General features: G+C 44.3%; 1 protein-coding gene across 2 annotated transcripts in view; it reads right to left on the bottom strand.

Annotated features, from left to right (window-relative positions):
- Positions 1 to 20974, bottom strand: part of LOC147450158 (calcium uptake protein, mitochondrial-like) — a 76501-nt gene that overhangs the window by 44881 nt on the left and 10646 nt on the right. Inside the window, exon 6 of one of the 2 annotated variants that reach the window (XM_086519466.1) lies at positions 19022 to 19105. The exons of the other annotated variant lie outside the window; for it this stretch is intronic. Coding sequence (XP_086375592.1) covers positions 19022 to 19105 — 84 coding nt within the window. The remainder of the gene's footprint in view (positions 1 to 19021; positions 19106 to 20974) is intronic. 2 annotated transcript variants of the gene reach the window in all.

Genomic DNA, 20974 nt, shown 5'->3' with positions numbered 1-20974 from the left:
GTTCTTCTTAGTTAAGTCGTGTAGTGGTCCTGCTACTTGAGAGAATTTTGCTATGAAGCGTCTATAGTATGCGCACATACCAACAAAGCTTCTTAGCTCATGTAGATTTCTTGGGTTAGGCCATGCTTTTATTACCTCTAACTTTGATGGATCCATTTGGATACCATCTTTAGAGATAATATGACTTAGGTATTGAATCTCTTGTAGGAAGAATTCGCTTTTCTTTTGGTTGAGAAAAAGCTTGTTCTCCCTCAATGCTTGAAAAATCACTTGGAGATGTTGCTTATGTTCCTCCAAAGACTTGGAGTAGATGATGATATCATCAAAGAACACTCCAATGAATTTGCGGTATGGTCTAAAAATTTTCTCCATCAAACGATTGAACGTAGCTGGTACATTAGTCAAGCCAAAAGGCATGACTAGATATTAATAAAGACCAAACGTTGTGCGAAACGTGGTCTTTAAGATATCTTCATCCACTATCGTTATTTGATGATAGCCACTCTTAAGGTCAATCCTACTGAAGTAGGTCGAGCCTTGTAGCTTATCAAACAGATCTTCTACCCGAGGTACGGGAAATCTGTTTTTAATAGTGATATGATTTAGTGCTCGATAGTCCAAACACATACGGTATGTACCATCTTTCTTTTGCACTAAAAGGACTGGAGAACAAAAGGGAGAGGAACTAGGCCTCACCATCCCTTTGTCTACCAGCTCTTGTACTTGCCTCATGATCTCCTCTTGTTGAGCTTGTGAGACTCGATAAGGAGGCTTGTTAGGTGGTGAGCTTCCAGGAAGGAGCTCAATACGATGGTCATCATCCCCTCGTTTTGGAGGTAAGTCCATAGGGATATCATCGATGAGCACATCTTGGAATCCTTTTAGAAAATTAGACAAGTCTAACTCTTCTTGATTCCTACCATTTACATTTGATGAAACATTAGTATCTTTTAGAGACTCTTTGACAAAAATCATGTACGCAGAAACTGAGCTCTTCAATGACTTATCAAAAGCAAGAGGATTTACAAGTGGAATAGTGCGACCACGCTCACTAGCATCTATATACATGTTCTTTCCCCTGTAGGTGAAGTAGATTCTCCTTTCAAGGAACTTCATGTTGGCAGCCATGCGATCAAACCATGGTGCCCCTAGGATAACATCCTCATGTTGGAGAGGAGAGATGAAGAAGTCTTCCTTGTCGACATAGCTTTGGACATGAAGCCTCAACTTCCCAATCAAGGGAGTAACGGAGGCTTGTTGTCCCTTGAAAGCTGCATCAGCCACTACTATATCTCCCATCTCAAAAGCTTGAATGCCCAACTTGGTGGCCAACTCCATTGATATGAAGTTAAGAGTAGAGCCAAGGTCAAACAAGATGAAGGCATCATGCTCTCTTACCTTTCCCCAAGCATAGGAAAGTGATGATCCTTTGCAATGAGCATCCTCTTTTGGAGCTTCAATGGTGGAAGCCCTAGGAGTCTCATTGCGAGTATCCCACACTTGAAACACTTATGGTCCTTGCGAAAAGCTTCAAGCTCTTCAGGAGAGAGTTTGTTTTTACCTTTGTAAACTCCCTTCTCCTTGGACCGATTGTTGTTGTTGCTGGAATTGACTTGGGAAGTATTTAAAACATTGGTTTTCCCCTTTGCATCATTTTTGTCTTTGTTTTCCATGACATTATGTCTAGCCCCTTGATGGAAATTGATGCGTGAAGCAACCATGGTGTGATGGATTACTTCGCTAATAGTACCAGGCCGTTAAGAGTTGATGTATTCAGCCATCTCTTCAAGTAATCCCGCGCAGAATTGCTACCTTTGCTCGGCAAAGTCTATCTTTTGAAAGACAGTAGCCTTGAGATGTAAATCCCAAAACTTGTCTCCATATTTGTGGATAGACTCATGGGAGAGGAGCTTCAAGCTGCGCCATTCGGTAAGCACTTTGTCCTTTGCATCGCTTGCAAGGAATTGCTTCATGATGGAAACTCGTAGAGTTTTCCATGTCTTTGGGGCTTCACCATTGCCACGAAGGCTAGCCCACCATTGACGAGCTGATTTTTGGAAGTGCATAGCTACATGGCGTAGCTTAGAGGACTCTGTGAAGCCCTCATCTCCAAAGGCCGCATCAAATTGCTGGATGAAGGCCAACACTTTGTCGGTAGCACCGAAGGTGCCATCATAGGTGAGAAAAGAGATACTCTTTCCTCCCTCCTTGAACTTCTTTAGCTTTTGTGACCTTCGCCATGCAGGAAATGATTTGCGATGTCCTCCCCTCTTGTATTCTCTAGGAGAATAACCATAACTTTCGTCAGAAGAGGAGGAAGGTGAAGAAGAAGGAGAAGAGGGTGACCTCTTCCTAGACCTTTTCTTCCTTTGTTTCCTCTCTTGCCTTTCAGAGTGATGAGGAGAAGGACTATGTGTTGATCTTTTCCTCTTGGGAGGAGTGGGCGATCATCTAGACCGTTGTCTTCGTGGAGCCACATCTTCGGAGGGACTTAAACTTTCATTGCTTTCTTGCTCTTTGGATTCTTCCTCTCGAATGGGAGAGAGTCTTCTCTTGGGGGTCTCTTCAAGAGGCCTCCTAAGCTCTCTCTCCTCTTGGAGAGGAAGGGAAATTCCATAAGCACGAAGTTGTTGAGTAACTTCGGCTTGCAAAGCAGGGTTGCCCATAGCTTGCTGCAACCTAGTGACGAGATAATTCACAAACATGGGAGCATCATCATTAGCACCTTCATGTGCAAAATCAAAGCTATCAATGTTCATTCTACTCTCTTGATTATTGTCAACCATGTTAACAAAATTTATGTATGTACTTAGTGTATGCTTTGGCAATTCAAAACCTTAGTTGCCACTCCTCTTAGCCTTTGAAAATCAGCTCTTAAGTATCTACACCCACGGCTCGAAGTGGTTAATTATAGAGAGTAGAGGAGTAGGTCTAACATAGCAGAGTTGCCAAGAGCTAGCTCCTTTCGGACTTCTTATGGCTCAATAATGGTAAAGCCGTAGGCAAGTCTAAAAAGACTCCATTATTAAGTCCAAGGCTCCCGAGGTGTGCACCATCCCCCACATAGTGGGCTCAAAAAAACCGATAATAGATCCCAGTTCCACTTACCCTAATATAATTAACAAAATCAACCAGTTATAGGCTACTTAAGGACCTCTCTTCTTATACCTCCTCCTTGAGTAATTGGTCCCGAACAATTAGGACAAAAACACCTCATACATTATCACCAAGTCTCTTGGATTCTTAGGCTAAAGGAAGACTTGACATTATTTTGGCACTTGGTGTGTGCACCTCGCCACCACCTTGCAGGCGAGAATGGTTCTTCATCCTTGGTGTGGTTCAATGTAATGGAATTGGCCTATTTAACTTGAGAGTAGCGTAAATTAATGAAAGTACTTTTGAGAAATGACTTTGTGAGCATAGCGGGTAAACATAGTTGAAGATAGCAACATAATCATAGCAATCAGTTAGCTTGGCATGAACAATACTTTAGCAAGAGAGAGAATTTAGAGAACATGACAACAATTGAGGACCGGATTTATGTGGAGCCGGTCCCCCCTCCAATAGGCATTTGTATTATGATTTCTCCCATTAAGAGAGACTTGTTACAATACAATCTTTGTGTTCCTTGTGACCTAGGTGATGCAATAAAGATGGAAAGCTTCATGCATCACCAACATAACATAAACTTGAAGAAAGCTTTAACTATCCCAAGCCTCAGTCCCAAGACCTCAAACACCTTCGAAGGTGGAGAGAGCTAGCAGGGAATGACGGTAGGGAAGAGGAAGAACAAACATTTCGTAGGAGAATGAATTAATTCCTCACTTATCATAACTCTTGTTGCTAGCATACATAATAGCATAGTAATGAAGAAGAAGGAGATGGCAAGCTTAAGCATTGAAGCATAGCTCTTGGTTAGATTTGCACTCCATATCCAAGAGTGTTGGTGTAGGCTCTCAACCTCTACTTGCTTGGAGAAGGAGAGGGAGCTCTTGCACTTTGCATAGCACACAATGAGAGTGTTTGTGAGTGTGTGTGGGTGAGTATACCCCCTAAGCAACCCCCCTCCTTGCTAGGTCGACCCCCCCTTCTAGCTCATCATTGAAGCTTATTGGCGCATGCCAAGCCTAGCCAATCACAAGCTTCAGTCATTTCTAGCAATAGGTGCAGTCTTGGGACAAGTGTCCCCCTTTCCCCTTTGAGAGAGAGGACTTGATAAATGCAAAAACAATTAGATAATTGTTGTAAATTATCATTGGACCCCTTTTAATCCTAGCCAATAGAGTCAAGCACCTCATGGAGGTAACATGGGTAGGGGCTTGACATGTGTCCCTGTTGCCTCTTTAAGCTTGGGATTTCCTTGAGAGTGTGTGTGTGTGTCTCTCTCTAGCCCCTAAGACAAGGGCTCGCCCCCCTCTTTGTAGAGATCTTTTTGACCTTTGGTGCTCAAGCACCTTAGTCATCAAGCATGACTAAGCACTTGGACTAGGGGTGTTCCCACAAGCATCTCAAGCAAGCATGTCAAAGCACCTCAACCACCTTAATCATGCAGCAAGTCAAGTACCTCAAGCACCTTAATCAAGCACGACAAGCACCTCGAGTTTGGGCCAAGTTCCCACCTCAAGCTCAGACCTAGCTTACCTAAGGTCAAAAGACTTTTACACACATTATTGGAGGTCTTCAATGAAGCTAACCCTAAGCTCTTATGCTCCATTGGTTAGCCTTGCTCTTTGATAGACCATCTCTCATTTTGGCCCCTTTACCATTGGCCCCGTGTTGAGATAGATCTATAAGCACATATCTATATCTTAACACTTGTTCCCGTTCATTCTCCCACATTAAGTGATCAATTTAATATGAGAAAATCATTTGGGTTGGTTAGATATTAGATTTTATGACATTCAAAGAGATTCCTCCGCTGTCCTAGCAAATGTTACAACGTGGGCACAATATTCCAAACATAGCTGAAGGTGACGAACACTGGGGTCCTAAAGCCAAGTAAAGGGAAATTTGTAAAGAATAAATAATGCCAAGACGCGTTTCTGGTACTACAGCCCCATGTTCAAAAAGGTATAAAGTGAAATGTCTGCAAGTATTTTCAAGGCAATGTACGGTAAGTACTAAGTTCAAAGTTAGTGCTAGCTACCTCTTAAACACCTTCACAGGTAATAAGCTTAAAACGAGGTTGACCTTGTCACCCTGCCAAGGCTTTCTGTTGAAGGCTAGAGTTGTCACTCCAGGGGAAAGATCTTGTCGACAGTTCTCTCTTGTTCCAGCACATAGAACAAGATGGGCACAATATTTTGAGCATAACCTTGAACCATTGGATCCTAAAATCAAAGTGTAAGGAAACTTTTTATCCTTCATCTAACGGCTGGCACAGTGAACCATGGTATCAAGTTCCTGTTCTCAGCAGACTGAAAGTAAAATGCAAGAAGGTTGTTCAACACATTCACAGCTTTTTTCAAGGAAGAGCACAGCAGGCAACCTTAGTGCTGCTTGTCCCGCCAGGCCCCTACACCTCCCACCCACCCCTTGTTGCCGTCCCCTCCACCTTGCACCCTCCTCCTCATGCCTTGCATCCCATTTCTCACACCACTTGTTTCCTCCCCTCACCTCACTCGGCTGAGCCTGGACAAGCTTGTGCCGGGTAAATCTTCGAGAGCAGTCTTTTCTCAGAGCACTCTAGTGCAACACTTTTTTTTTCGAGAAAAAAGATCCTTCTATTAGTTAATGAAACTGCCCATAGGGCTACAACCACCTCTGCTAGAGAAGGCTACAACAATCATAAGGGGAGACTCTCCCAATGAAAAATCAGCATATATACAATGAGGCTAAATCAGGAGATGGGAGGAGGGAAAAGCCACACAGGTGGACGGTAGTGCCATCTGAGCACACACCATGGTGAAGAAAGGCCAGGGCGCCAGAGTCGAAGGAAAGCCTCTCTACGCTCCCGCATGCGGTCGGAGCTGCCCTGGAGTCTCTCAAACTGTCCCCTGAGAGTATGGATTAGCTCTAGCCAAAGATCTCGAACTGTCGGAGCTGCCCTGGAGTCTCTCAAACTGTCCCCTGAGAGTATGGATTAGCTCTAGCCAAAGATCTCGAACTGTCTCTGCTGGTGGTAGAGGGCAAGCCTCAAAAGATGCTGAAGCAGTGGGCCCGCCAGATGAACTAGAGTGTCAGGCCGCAGACGAGCTCCCAACACTCCTCTCTCACTGCACCACTCCTGTGGAGTAAGCTCTGTAGCATGCTGGAGTGTAGGTCGACCCCCCTACATCACTATCATCTTGCTGATGGAGTCTCTAAGCAAGCCCGAACTGCGATGAGGACCTCCAGTCGCGTGAAGGCCAACTCGAGAGGTGTGAGCCATTCAGCTGGTACTGCCTCTGTGATGTCCGGACACATGCTCTGCACCCCTCTCATGCCCTGTAGCTGGATGCTTTGAAGCTCCTCTGACAAGCCTGAGAACTGTAGTTAGTCATCTAAAGTGCGCGTTGGACCCTCTGCCATCGGACCCCAAGAAACATGAGGCCTACTACCAACCAAGTGGCCTCTCTGAGTGCTAACCATGGGGTTCCAAACAAGGGGCTGTCTCAGGCCCTCCTCCGTGCAAGTAGGCTGATGCTGCTCCAGGCCTCTCCACAGTTGCTCCTAGGAGCGGAGCAGACTCACAGCAAAACGTTCCTCCAGTCTCCTGCTCAGGCCAACTCTGCGCATCTCTATGAAATTCCACGTGGTCAAAGGTCTCCAAGGGCCTTTAGCCTGAGGCATTCTAGCACTAAGCCGCTAAAACAAAAACTCCTTCCAAGGCTCCTCCCCTAGAAGCAATCCTCTAACAACAAACTTCCCAAGAAGGGCTCAGCTCTGCTGTGCTAGGTCTATGATCCCCAAACCCCCCTGAGAACAAGGTAGAGCGATGACCTGCCAGGCCACTTTGGCCCGGGCTATCTGAGTGTCGCACCTGACCAAAGGAAATTCCTTATCAGCCCTCTCTACCTGGCTGATGCAGGAACTCAAAAAGATCCAACAAGAAGTGATGTACCACATAGTAGCAACAACACTTGGCTTGCCACTACAACTCTGCTTGCCAAAGAAAGTCATGCGGAGCTCCAATGTAACAATTTCCTCCCAATGGACAGGAGGAGGGGAGCAATCTGCTGCTCAGGAGACAAGTCCAAGCCAACCTGACAGCCCAAGTAACGAACTACAGTCCCTGGGAGAATCCATCTGAAACCCTCACTTAGCAGCCAATCAAGCGTAGGAGCACTACCAACCGAGAAAGCCACTTTCTTTCTCCAGTTGATCAATGCGCCTGATGCACAACAAAAAGTCTCAAGAGGCTGCTCACACTTGTGAAGGTTGGCCTCCTGGCCCTCCAAGTACAAAGCTGAGTCGTCTGCAAACTCAACATCCAGTAGCTCGTCGCCGCGAATAGGGAGCGCTAAGCCACGTAGACCAACCTCTAATGCAGCACCTTGTCCCGCTAGCTATGTTGTTCATCATCCCTCTCCTTTCGGTGGTTCCTAAATTGGTTGGTCAGCTTTGATGTTGGCCATTGGGATGAGAGCCATGAATATGATTTCACGAGACATCCAGGTTATACAAAATCCAAATGCAGATGTGCCAACTGCTCATCTCATGGTTCCTGTTCTCCTGAAACTTGCCAAGAGGGATGAGGCTTGGACTCTTGCCAGTGTTTTTAATTTTCATTAAGTGGTGCAGGCTAACATTAACAAGACACCCTTGGAGGTATTTCTTTCCTGTAATTGAAATTCAGCAAAGTAAAATAAAGCTGTTGAGATTGTTGCTCCGATGTTAAAATTTCTCCTCTCTTCTTCTTCTTCGTCTTCCTCTTCTTCTTCTCAAGGAGAGATGGCACCCCCAAAGCTGAGAACTCTACACTACATTCACTTGGCTTATGGCCTTTAAATAAGCCTGGCAGAATATCTAAGGTAGCTGCACCGTTTGCAAGTTGATATATTTGCTCCTTATGTTTTCTATAGCTGTTTTCCTTCTTAATTACTTTTTACTATTCTCTCTTGTAGGGGTTGTCTGGCCTTAGGTGTTCTCGTGCTATGCATGAAGGGGACTTGCATTCACCTGTCATGCAAAGAATGTGTGTTTGTGTGTTTGTGTGTTTGTTGGGGGGGGGGGGGGGGGGGAGTATTATTGGCGGACATGGACACCAAGTGTTACGGGTGTGCCAGGGACACTCAAGGTGACACCTTCACCAAGAGACCAAGAGCCCGCAACTTTGAGCTCGCAAACTGGGAGACTTCCGTGTAGCCGATTTGCGTCCCCTTTGGCGGCTTATGGAGGGCTCGTCCAGAAAATGGCCCGTGGTCACATATAGCTCGCTACACGCGGGAGCCGTCTCGACACCGCGCGTTGAAAGTTGATGTCACGTAACACATCCAACCCTATGTGTCCGTGGACAAGCTACAGCATGATCAGGGTTCAGTCAGTCCTGTCAGTCTAGATTTAGAAGTGATCTGGCACTTTTGTGAGTCTATTCGTAGACTGTGCATGCCCAGTCACTTAGTGTAGATGCATATCCTCTGGTTGCACACAACATGATCATCAGAATTCCCTGCAGAATCCATCAGATTCCATCAAGGAATTTTCTAGTGCATTTAGCCTATTTTCCCTATTTTTGACATTTTTCACTTATTATTTTTGACTTCCCAACAAAAGTAGGTAGGGCAATTTTGCTAAGTTTGTATATAAGCAAACTAGAGTTAGCACTATTTGACAGAAGAGGCTCCACGCTCAATAGGCAACTTCTCAGCAGACACCCCCCCCCCCAGGAGACCTAGCGTTTTGCGGATCCAGCATCACCTAGCGTTTTCATCACAAGATCAGCCAACGTTTTGCCTTTGCAGATCCCGACAACAACAGCACCTCAAATCAACCTAGCGTTTTTGCATTTGCAGAGCCACGGCGACAGAAGCACAGATTTTCAGCCCTAGCGTTTTTGCATCTGCTACACACCCTAGCGTTTTGCAGATTCACCGCGACTGAAAGTCAAGGAACATTAGCATTTTCAGTTTTCAGTAGTTAGTACCCGCAGATCAAGTCCCGAACCTCACAGATCTCACCTTCCCGCAGCAGTTCCTTGCCGCACGGTCAGTTTCCGCCAGGTTTACAGTTTCATTCCGGAAAACGCAGATTTCAGCATCTGCGTTTTCAGCGCGTCATCGTCGCACTGCGATGAAAAATTGAACGAACGTTATTCATGATTCTTTTGAATGAGTATCCTTTCTCAACGAGTAAAGAAATAAGATGCATGATTGAACAACAAAAGCAGATTTACTAGAACAAAGATGAGAAAATCTAAATAGTTGAGAACAAATGACACCGTACTTAGCTAAAAAAGAAATGTTCGATGAAAATGTGAGGCATGCAAAATATATTTAGATTGGCATATTCCTGTTCAAGGCGTTTATCATAGATATCTACTCCCAATCCCAAGGGAGCTTGAAAATTCTTAAGGTCTAAAAAGGCACTACAATCACTATTTGTAGTACAGTTAAGTTCATAAAACTCCTTAGGATAAATTCCTCCACCTACAGAACTCGAATTCAAGTACATAAAATCTTGAAAAGGAACGTCAGAAACAAAGAGATCATCTACAAAGCGTCTTACATTGCATAACTTGTGCAAAAATATTGGGCAAGTGTAAGCAAGGGCAAGACGCTCCATAATCAACCTCATAAGTAAAAAGATAGAGATTAGCAAGAAAAGCAGCACAATTGGTGCCCATAGGGATACCAATTGTTTGCTTGAAAAGAGATTCACTGACACTTATATACAAATTATCCAAAAGAAAATCTAACCAAGATATGATGTCAATGTCATCTACAATCCTGGTGAATCTCTTTCTTCCTTGTCTACGTCTACATTCTTACTTTTTAACCATTAGAAGTCAAAGTTCAAGGCTGGCTTTTCTACAAGCAATGCCTTACACCTATCCTTCTCAAGCTTGTATGAGAAAACTTTTGAAATAAAAGACTTGATTCTAAATTTAAGGTCCTCCAAATTTACCTTCGTATATAGCGTTGTAAAGTCAAAAGTTTGGAGACATAATGTTAGGTGCAGCGGAATGATTGTTTGCGCTTTGCTCAAGATGAGTGCTCCGAACGGTGCTCAAGGTTCCTTTTAGTTCTTATGGAAGGGAGAGCCTTCCGTTCTTAATGGAAAGTGCTATGATCACAAACAAAGTGAATGGACACTGTGCGTGCAAGTGTATGAGATTGAGAGATAGAGAGAAGAGAGATACGACACTAGAGACGTTGTAAAACCCTCTTCCGAAGGCCCCACTCTCGTCGGCGAGAGTGGTCTACTTATGATTGCACAAAGTGGTACAATGACGATGCAATGGACTGATGCAACCTGGGACTATGCCGATGACGACGACGGTGATGCGAAGTGGACCTAAGGGCTGAAATCTGCAATCTTTCTACTGCTGTCCAAAATCGCTATGGGCTGAAATCTGCTAATCTTCTATCTGCTGAATTCTGACTCTATGTCGGTGACGACGTCGATGACGACGATGCGACGACGACGCGCTGAAAACGCAGATGCTCAAATCTGCGTTTTCCGGGCTGAAACTGTAAACCTTGCGGAAACTGACCGTGCGGCGAGAAATTGTTGCGGGAAGGTGAGATCTGCGAGGTTCGGGACTTGATCTGCGACGTCTGACTGCTGAAAACTGAAAACGCTGATCCTAGGGCTAATTCTGTTGCGATAGATCTACAAAACGTTGAGGATGCTGGCAGATGCAAAAACGCTAGGGTTGAAAATCTGTGTTTTGTCGCCCGGGATTCTGCAGATGCAAAAACGCTAGGCTGATCTACTGTGGTCTTGTCCAAAAACGCTAGCCAAGTTGCTGTGGAGCAAATACGCTAGAAGCCTTTGGGGTCCTGCTGAGAAGGTGCCTGTTGAGCGGTGCTCCTACTGCCTCTTCTGCCAGAAAGTGCTAACTTGGGTTTGCTTGTATATTAACTTAGCAAAATTGCACTACCTACTTTTGTGGGAAGTCACTTAAAAATAATGAGTGAAAAATGTCAAAAATAGGGAAAATAAGCTAAATGCACTGGAAAATTCCCCTAATGGATTCTGATGGGAATACTAATAATCATGCTGTGTGCAACCAGAGGATATGCATCTATACTAAGTTACTGGGCATGCACGGTCTACGAATAGACTCACAAAAGTGTCAGATCACTTCTAATCTAGACTGACTGAACCCTGATCATGTTGTAGCTTTTCCACGGACACATACGGTTGGATGTGTCACGTGACATCCCCTCCTTTTCAAAGTGAGGTACTGGTGGTATCGAACTGTATGGCGTCGAGGGAGATCGCCAATAGCATCCGGAATCCTGGAAGGGATTCTTCGCCGGCCCACTCTGATGTGTGGGTCGTGCGGTACTTGAACTTCATAAAGGTCTGCAACGCTTGCTTCTTTGGGCCGCGCCGAAAGCGACACAAAGTCTTCTGTGGCTCCTTCGAGGCTTCAACTTCGTCTAGAGACCTGCTTCTTTCTTCTTCAAGAATCTCCATGGCTTAAAATTCCTGAAACCACTTCCAACACAAAACCATGAACATACCCATTCCATGTAAAGTGAAGGGAAAAAAATCTTGTCTTCTCTAAAGACTGTGTATGCAATGTAGATGAACATAGAGACGGAGTGACAAACCGTTCATCAAACACATGCAAACAATGAGATCGAATCTTTTCTGTTTAATCTAGAGCTATCAACTGTGGCAAATCACAATGGAAATGCCCATGCTTGGTGCTCATACTATCATGTGATCTTTCGGAAACTGTGTCATGCCAAGAAAGAGACATGGAATGCGACTTCCTTACATACAAACTTCTCAGCTTTTCATGAACAATCCGCATACATTCGTGCTCATCCATGAGAGAAACGTGCTCAACATTCAATATGTCATGCCTAGTAAAAGGGATCACATAACGATGCTGACTAAAATACAGGAAACGATCACGAATGAAACACTCGAACAATGCGTGCGTATCAATCATGCGAACACATAATACTTCCTGTGAGGGTTCTTTGGACCAAAGCTCGAGAAGCAAGATCGCTTCTTCTTGAATGATCGAATCGTCTTGTGGGGGTTCTTTGGACCTCGACTCGAAAGCCAAGATCGGTTCTTCGTGATTGATCGAATCTACAACGAGGTTAGCTTCGCTAGAAAAAGCATCAACTAACACATTATCCTTCTTTTGAACAATCACATCCTTTTCATGCAACTCATCATGCTTGTGAGAAATCACATCTTGATCATGCAAATCATCATGCTTGTGAGAAATCACATCTTGATCTTGCAAATCATCATGCTTGTCTTTATCATTCAATTCATCATGCAAATCATTGTCAACCAAATCATCATGCAAATCATTGTCATTCAAATCATTATGCAAATCATTGTCAATCAAATCATCATCATGCTTCACACAATCATGCAAATCTTGTGTGTCATGCTTTGGAGAAGAAGAGACTGAGAGAGTCTCCTTTTCCCGAATCTCTTGCATCAGTGTCGGTACTTGAGAAAAGAGTCGCAACATCTCTTGCATTCGTGCTTTGGTCTCGCGATAAAATTCTGCTTGTATTTCTTTGTTCTCTGCTTGTCTGCGTTTTATTTCTGCTTTTCTTTCTTTGAATTCATGGTCCAATTTGGCTTGTCGTTCTTTGGCTTCCAAGTGTGCTTGCTTGCGCTCACGCGCTATGGTTTCCATTCTTGCGGCATTTCTTGCTTTGCGTTGTAAATTTTGTTCCATAAACAACAGCTCTAACTCCTCCATTGGAGTTAGTGTAATCGGTGTCGTAGATGGGGATGGGTCGGAAAAACCTCCTAGTGGGGAAAATTCTTCTTCGCCTCTCTCATGCTCATCACCTCCAAGCAAACTATCCATTCCGCTTCGAGTGATGACCATTCTGAAGTCGTGGGTTCTTATGTTCACGAGGAACTTGGGTTCTTGAGGGTCTTGGGTTTTGAGGTTCTTGAGGTTTTCTTTCGCTTGCAAACCGTGTTTGAGAAGGATCTTCTCTTCACCCGAGTTCTACTCCTTTCCGTGGGCGCACCCCTTGGCGGCCTTGCGCTCACATCAAGGTTGCTTTTTCCCACCTCACGTCGATTGGCCGGCTACTAAGTGCACGGTCCGCTCTCAATGAGTGAAAAGAGACACAAGGGGAGGCTGGACAAGCCCTTCGTTCTTGGGATTCTTGTTACTCTTCAAAAAACACGATTAGGAATCGACACGCCCAAGCGAACTTGGGTTCGTGCGACCTCAACAAGAAAAAAAATTCTTGTGATTCTTGTGGTTCTTTCCTTGAGTGATACAGAACACTGCCAAATCCCTGATACCAATGTTAGGTGCAGCGGAATGATTGTTTGCGCTTTGCTCAAGATGAGTGCTCCGAACGGTGCTCAAGGTTCCTTTTAGTTCTTATGGAAGGGAGAGCCTTCCGTTCTTAATGGAAAGTGCTATGATCACAAACAAAGTGAATGGACACTGTGCGTGCAAGTGTATGAGACTGAGAGATAGAGAGAAGAGAGATACGACACCAGAGTCGTTGTAAAACCCTCCTCTGAAGGCCCCACTCTCGTCGGCGAGAGTGGTCTACTTATGATTGCACAAAGTGGTACAATGACGATGCAATGGACTGATGCAACCTGGGACTATGCCGATGACCACGCCGGTGATGATGAAGTCGACCTAAGGGCTGAAATCTGCAATCTTTCTACTGCTGTCCAAAATCGCTATGGGCTGAAATCTGCTAATCTTCTATCTGCTGAATTCTGACTCTATGTCGGTGACGATGTCGATGACGACGATGCGACGACGACGCGCTGAAAACGCAGATGCTCAAATCTGCGTTTTCCGGGCTGAAACTGTAAACCTTGCGGAAATTGACCGTGCGGTGAGGAACTGCTGCGGGAAGGTGAGATCTGCGAGGTTCGGGACTTGATCTGCGATGTCTGACTGCTGAAAACTGAAAACGCTGATCCTAGGGCTGATTCTGTCGTCGTGATAGATCTGCAAAACGCTGAGGATGCTGGCAGATGCAAAAACGCTAGGGCTGAAAATCTGTGTTTTGTCGCCGGGATTCTGCAGATGCAAAAACGCTAGGCTGATCTGCTGTGGTCTTGTCCAAAAACGCTAGCCAAGTTGCTGTGGAGCAAAAATGCTAGAAGCCTTTGGGGTCCTGCTGAGAAGATGCCTGTTGAGCGGTGCTCCTGCTGCCTCTTTTGCCAGAAAGTGCTAACTTGGGTTTGCTTATATATTAACTTAGCAAAATTGCCCTACCTACTTTTGTTGGGAAGTCACTTAAAAATAATAAGTGAAAAATGTCAAAAATAGGGAAAATAAGCTAAATGCACTGGAAAATTCCCCTAATGGATTCTGATGGGAATATTGATGATCATGCTGTGCGCAACCAGAGGATATGCATCTATACTAAGTGATTGGGCATGCACGGTCTACGAATAGACTCACAAAAGTGCCAGATCACTTCTAATCTAGAGTGATTGGACTGACTGAACCCTGATCATGATGTAGCTTGTCCACGGACACATAGGGTTGGATGTGTCACGTGACACATAAAGGAGAAGATTTCTCCTTGATGCTTCTTGAAGAGTTCAAAAACTTTATGACCAGAATCAAACCTACTGAATCATTTAAAATCCAACTTGAATCGGTAGGTACGTCTGCTTCCTTTAGCAGATTTTTCCACAACGCATTTACGCTAGGTAAAATGGCTTTGAAACAATGACTAAGCCATTTGGAAACTTCGGTCAAAGAGGAGTTACAAGAAGCAGCTATAAATCTAGGTTTTATAGGATTTTTGTGGAACTTCCAAATGGTATACAAAAAAGGTAATTTAGGCTGGCACTTGAAACCAAAAGACTTACAAAAGTCTTGATGTTTCAATTTAACCTCTTGCATCGAAATATCACAACCATTGTAAGTTTGAGAGTTTACTTAACCTAACAAGCATTCTAAATAGAACTTTTTGCACGTAACAACAAAGTTTTTAGAGCACTTATCTACGTAAAAGATTACAAAATCACGATTAAATTTCCTAAGAGCATAACAATCCGAAGAAGATAAGCTATTCCTTCCTAAAGAAAAGTTCCTAGAGCAAGATGCTAATCAAAGACGCTTTCCCTAATAAAGCATGCTTGTGTTGTGAAGCTCCAAAAAGAATAGCCCAAGGCATTTCTGATCAGTGTAATCCATCACCCTAGACAGCGGCCTAAATCCCCCTTTGAAGAGAATATAAAATCGTCCCCATATCTCCTAATATAGTGGCCACCAACATAACTAATGCTATTGTATCTATGTCACGAACTTGCATAGCTTGCATATCTGTTGCTCTCAAGGTTCTGAATTGTATCTACTCATCTCTATCAATAGCTGATGGTAGGGCGTTAAAAGCAGTCGTATAACACATCAAAGTCCGTAAGACATGTATCTGGGCCGTAAAATAATATATATACCTAGATGAATACAGGATAAGCCCATATTCACCCCTTAAAGGAAAGTGCAAGGTATAGACCCATGGTAGTCACCCACAAGCAATATAACCATCAAGATTCAGGTCCATCATGCATAGTATTGACTAAATACCACGACATCCCCACTAACATCGTTAGTGGCCAATAGTGGCGTAGAACTAGGTACTAACATATGCTCCCAAACACAACACACACCATACACACACACACACGAGCATACATCAACACAAAGTTCCAAAGTATTGAGTTTCTATCATGACTCTGGAGATGTGAAGAAAATGCTTTTTGTAGAAGCTGTTCTCTCTTAACTCCCAAGAAGGATTCATCCTTTGTCTTTTGTGGAGATCTTGTTTGTTGATCTTTTTGATCTTTGAAAGTGCAAATGCGAGTGATTGTCCATCCAAGGAGGGTGGCAATTTGTCCATAGTAGAGCCATGCAGCTGAAACCATCCTTACATCTATGCATACTAACATCTACAGCTCCCCCCCAACCCCCTCATGATGAGTTGTGTAGACGACTCGAGGACTAATCTACCATACCGATGACTTGGAAGCTCCCACAAGCCATGTATATAAGATAAATCGAGCATCTCAACCACATTCAATGTAGCCCAATTGCGCTATGATGACCTTATGTGGCACCACAACCTTACATTGGATCATGAGAGAGAGAATGAAATGATATATTAACGTCTTCAAATAGCCAAAAAGACCTATGAGACCAAAAGGTTACATGTGGTGAATCTAATACCAGGTCTGGGTTCAAAAAGTACAAAGAACTGAAAAGAAAATAGTGGCTAGGGGTGGGGTGAAAGTTGATACAATGGGAATACAAAGGGTGAGCTGGTACAATGGAGCTCTCTGACAGTAGAGGCATCATATACATATACATCAGTATCCAAAAGGCTATCGAGATTCAATGTCCTCCAAGGTAGGAACTCTGTCGGGACGGCTCCTATGTTGCGCCAGTATGGTATGGATCCTCTGTCGCAATCTGCGTCGATGTCGAGAGGGCCCCCTCATCCATGGGCGACGGGACCGCCCCAACTCTATTGCATGATCAAGCAGTATGCCTCTGGTGTTGTTATGTTGTGGGGCTGCTCGAACTCCTCTGTCTATGGCTGAAAGAAATCAGTAATCTTCCGTTGTCCCTGGATCTCTCTCATTGTGCCCCTCTTCAAGAGGTCCTCTCTGTGTTTGCGAATCTCCAGTAATATAATCCGAGGCATCTCTGATCCTGGTATCTCATGACTATAGAAAGTGGCCCAAAACCCTCTCTGAATAGACAGTGAAAGAAGCCTCGTATCTCATAGTATACTAGGCAGTGACATGTAATGTAGCTCTATCTCTGGCTCTATCTGGCACACCTGACAAATCCTGGACTCAGCGGGTACTCCTCTAAATCTGCATGTCTCGATCTCTAGCTGATATGAGGATGTGCATATCTGACCAATAGCACATCGTATCCCGTGGGATAGATGAGTATCCATGTATCTTGGTCTAATCACAAAGCCATCCTCCGTGAGTTGGAGAAGATGCTCTCTATGGAAAGTCATCTTCGTACCTAGCTCATGTGTAAGTTGTATCCATGTCCTCTTCGTATCCAACTGAATCAAGTCCTGTCTGATGAGCCTGGTAATCTCTGCCCTAGTGAGGGAGATGGAGGGTGTATTCAAAGAGTACTGAAATGGGGATAGCCGATCCATACTAAAGCCATGTAACTGAAACCAAGATTCCATCTCTGCATACCAACATGATCTATCTCCCTGCAATGCCAGCTGTCGTGAAGACTCTAGTGCTAATCGAGCATATCTCTCTCTAGGGAGAGCCCAAGTGCTATGCATAAATGAAACTGAACGAGTGAGTGCCTCCACTACCAATGGAGGAGCAGTGAGCTCCGCCCTAACAATGTCATGTCGTACTGAGGCCTTGGCCCTAATCATCCGAGAAATCATAGACACCAAGGGCTTCTCCATACATCTCAATCCATCACTACTGCCAGCTCTGCTATGATGATCAATTGAGGGGCCCCATATCTCCACTCCGTACAGCATGGCCAAAGTGACCAGAGTGTCAAAAGAGCCAAAGCTTTGTCCGAGGTTCCTAGAACTGAACCTGCGATATATCCTCTCAAGTCTCCCCAATGCTGCAGGCTCTCGTCAATCGCATATCTGCTGCACGCCCTTAGGGAAAATATTGGACCACTGAAAACCGCCCCAAGATAAATGTATGTATCTTCATACTCCACAGTCTCTCGACCATATGTAAAAGTGGGGGCGGACTTCGTTACCGACTACGCCATGGTGTTAAACACCATTACCTTGGTCTTACCAAGGTTCACAGACAATCCACTGTCCCGTGCAAATATATGCAATGCATCCAAATGACGTTGCATCCCCTCTGGAGAATCTGAGATCAGCACAATATCATCATCATATAATAGCAACGGAATCCATGTCCCTGCAAGCTGAGCACCTCTATCACCCTTTGTCTGTACATAATCTAAAAACTCATCTACATATATCCCAAAGAGAATCGGAGATAGGGGACAACCCTGCTTCACCCCAATGGTGGAATGAACCATGTCGGAAAAGCCCTGAGTAGTGCATACCTGTCCTACCACTGCCCTATATAAAGCTAAGATCCCCCAGATCAGCTCTGTGGGGCACCCCCATGTCTTGCAATTTGCGTTGGCTCGTGGCACTGTATCAAAGGCTTTGCATATATCCTCCTACCTCAATAATGGCTCTGAGTGTCAAAATTTGGTCAAGAGTGGAGAAATCTCTCCTGAACCCTGCCTGCCCGTATGCCTCTCTCTCTGCCCATCCACTCAACTCATGCTCAAGAATTGATGCATAAAGCCTAGACAGAGTGTGACCAACCATGATGGTTCGGTAATTCCTGGGAAGCATAGGAGGGAGAAATGAAATGAAATGATATATTAACATCTTCAAAAGGCCAAAATGACCAATGAGACCAAGCTATTACAACATAGTGAATCTGATACCATGTCAGGAATCAAAAAGAGCTGAAACAAAATACAACTACTACAAACTGGGACTGTATGGATGTGCCAGCTAATACAAGGTGCCCAGTACATTGTGTAGTCCAATGAGAGAAGGGGGGGGGGGGGGGGGGGGGAGATAGATATGGTAGAGATCCATCCTCATCCGCACTATGGCCGTCAAGAAAGTATGGCCCAACTGAACATTAATCCCATACCACCTGGTCTAACCTCCTCAAGGTGACCTCGCGCATGCCTAGCCTCGAGGGCTGACCACAACCACTCTGTCTATTATACTCATTTGTAAAAAATGGTTTTCGTTGTTTAAAATGAGTCTTGGGCCTCCTTTTATAAACTTTTACTTCCCTCGCAATTTTTTTCACAAAAACGAACTTCAAGCTTTATCACAAACTGACACATATGAAGAGCAATTATTTTGGGCATATAGATATGAAGCAACAAAATATGTACCCGTCCCCATTTCTATCAAACATCCTCACTGCTGTGCTGAAGCTACACTCTGGAATGCTCAGAAGGGTGAGTAGAAACATATACCTGCCATTTTTCAAAAACCAAAACATTAATATTTATCACCAAAAACATTAGACTTCATCTTTCTTTAACGGCCTACACTTTCAGATTTATTTTAAAAGAAAAGCATACCTTTCATTTTTCAGTTTTAGAAATGCTCGACTACAAAATCCAGAGAGGGTGTCCAAATACCGATGCAAGAAAGTAGAATAGAACTATTATTAAAACAACTTAAAATTCTCTAGGTCTTAACATTTTCTGGCCTTCAACAAATCAATGGAGAAGGGTACCCTATGGCATTTTAACAATGCAATGCTTTTCTTTGTGGGCAAATCATCAAAAGTCCACCCGCAATACATTGGCATGCTCTTTATTCTACAACCAATTACATGAAAATATTTCTGATACCAACCTCTTTATGGTAGCTTCAAGTGTTCCAATGCCTTGTGCAACATAGTCCTCCTTGCGTGCAATTTAGAGCTAAGTGATTGCTATTAAGACCTCTTGCTCAAGATCCCAATTCAGAAACGCAACGTTCACATCTGTTTAAAAGATGACCATCTATAATCCATGATGCTCTCCAAGTGCAAAATTGGTCTAGACCCGATTCATACTGTCACCAGGAGGTGTATTTTTCCTGTTGCCTTCCGTAAATAAGTACTAGATATTTTTATTTATTTTATTTTTACTTGTTTTCCCCAGAACCCTTGAAAAGGTGCAAGTGGACATTGCATGGCCAGTGTGAAACGGCTGTGGCCGAATAGGTTTCTCACAACGGGAGTCTAGGTTGGTCAGTCTGGGACTGGTCGAGCCAGTTAGCACTGAATTCTGATGAGTATGGAAGCCTGTGTGCGCCAAATGAAGTCTGGGACACTCGAAAAGTCACTTATAACTTTATAAGTCAGTGGGAACTAGAGAATTAACTCAAAAGGGGCAAACTGGACACATGGCGGCTTCTGGCAGTTTTGCCACTTCCAGCATGAAGAGGGGGCGCCCAATTTGAGAGAGGAGGCTGATTTGACTCATAAGTGAGCTACAGTGTGTGTGAGTAGTGGGTGCAGGTCTACAACTTTAATGGAAATCTTGCCTTCTCCTCTGTCTCATGTAGCGCGATGATTTGCTCTCGTGCATCTCTCTCTCCCCTTTGGCACATATGGTAATGCCCCACTAGTTGGGCTACTCAGTTGAACATGTACAGTTCTGGGGGTTTATGCTCGTTTGCCAAGGCAAGAGCCTTCTGAACAGGAACCGGATTAGCTAATTGCTAATCCACCACAGGTAAAACAGTTGATGCGAGTGTTGGAATGAACAATCATGGAGCACCACTGTTACAGGCACATGTTTATGATAATGTGGCTCCTTTGAGTTAGCTTAAGGATTACAAGGAAGGTGGGCAGGGACTGAAGTTTGAAACTTTCAGAGGAACTGAGGATCAATTGAAGGCTTTGACCTTCATACAGTAGTTCGATGTAGCTTATGCTCGAGGAAACTTCACGGAATCTTCAAAGATACGCAAGGCTGCCACTTTCTTGAAAGGGAATGCGCTTCAATGGTGGACCGCATTGTTGAACCAGGGTCAAGCCCCAACAACGTGGGTCCAATTCAAACAGCTTTTTGCGCCTGCATGGTTGACAAACACTTTTGAAGTGGATGTGATGACAGAATGGCACGAGTTGAATGCTAAACAGTGGGTGAACTTGGAAGAGTACAATAAACAGTTTTGGGCCACACTGTTGCCAGTCACCTCTTACAGGTTTGTGCCATTGTCAGAACAGATTGAGAAGTACTGTTGCGGATTGCCCAAGAAAATCAGGGACTACTGCACAAAGGCTACTGTCATAAATATGTTTCAGTTGATAGAGAATGCAAGAGTGGCCAGCAATCTGTCGAAGG

Source organism: Adiantum capillus-veneris, chromosome 9 (assembly GCF_014529385.1).
Source record: "Adiantum capillus-veneris isolate H3 chromosome 9, ASM1452938v2, whole genome shotgun sequence".
NCBI classification, from domain to species: Eukaryota; Viridiplantae; Streptophyta; class Polypodiopsida; order Polypodiales; family Pteridaceae; genus Adiantum; species Adiantum capillus-veneris.
The sequence above is the reverse complement of the archived record's forward strand: the minus strand, read 5'-3'. Positions and strand labels throughout refer to the sequence as shown.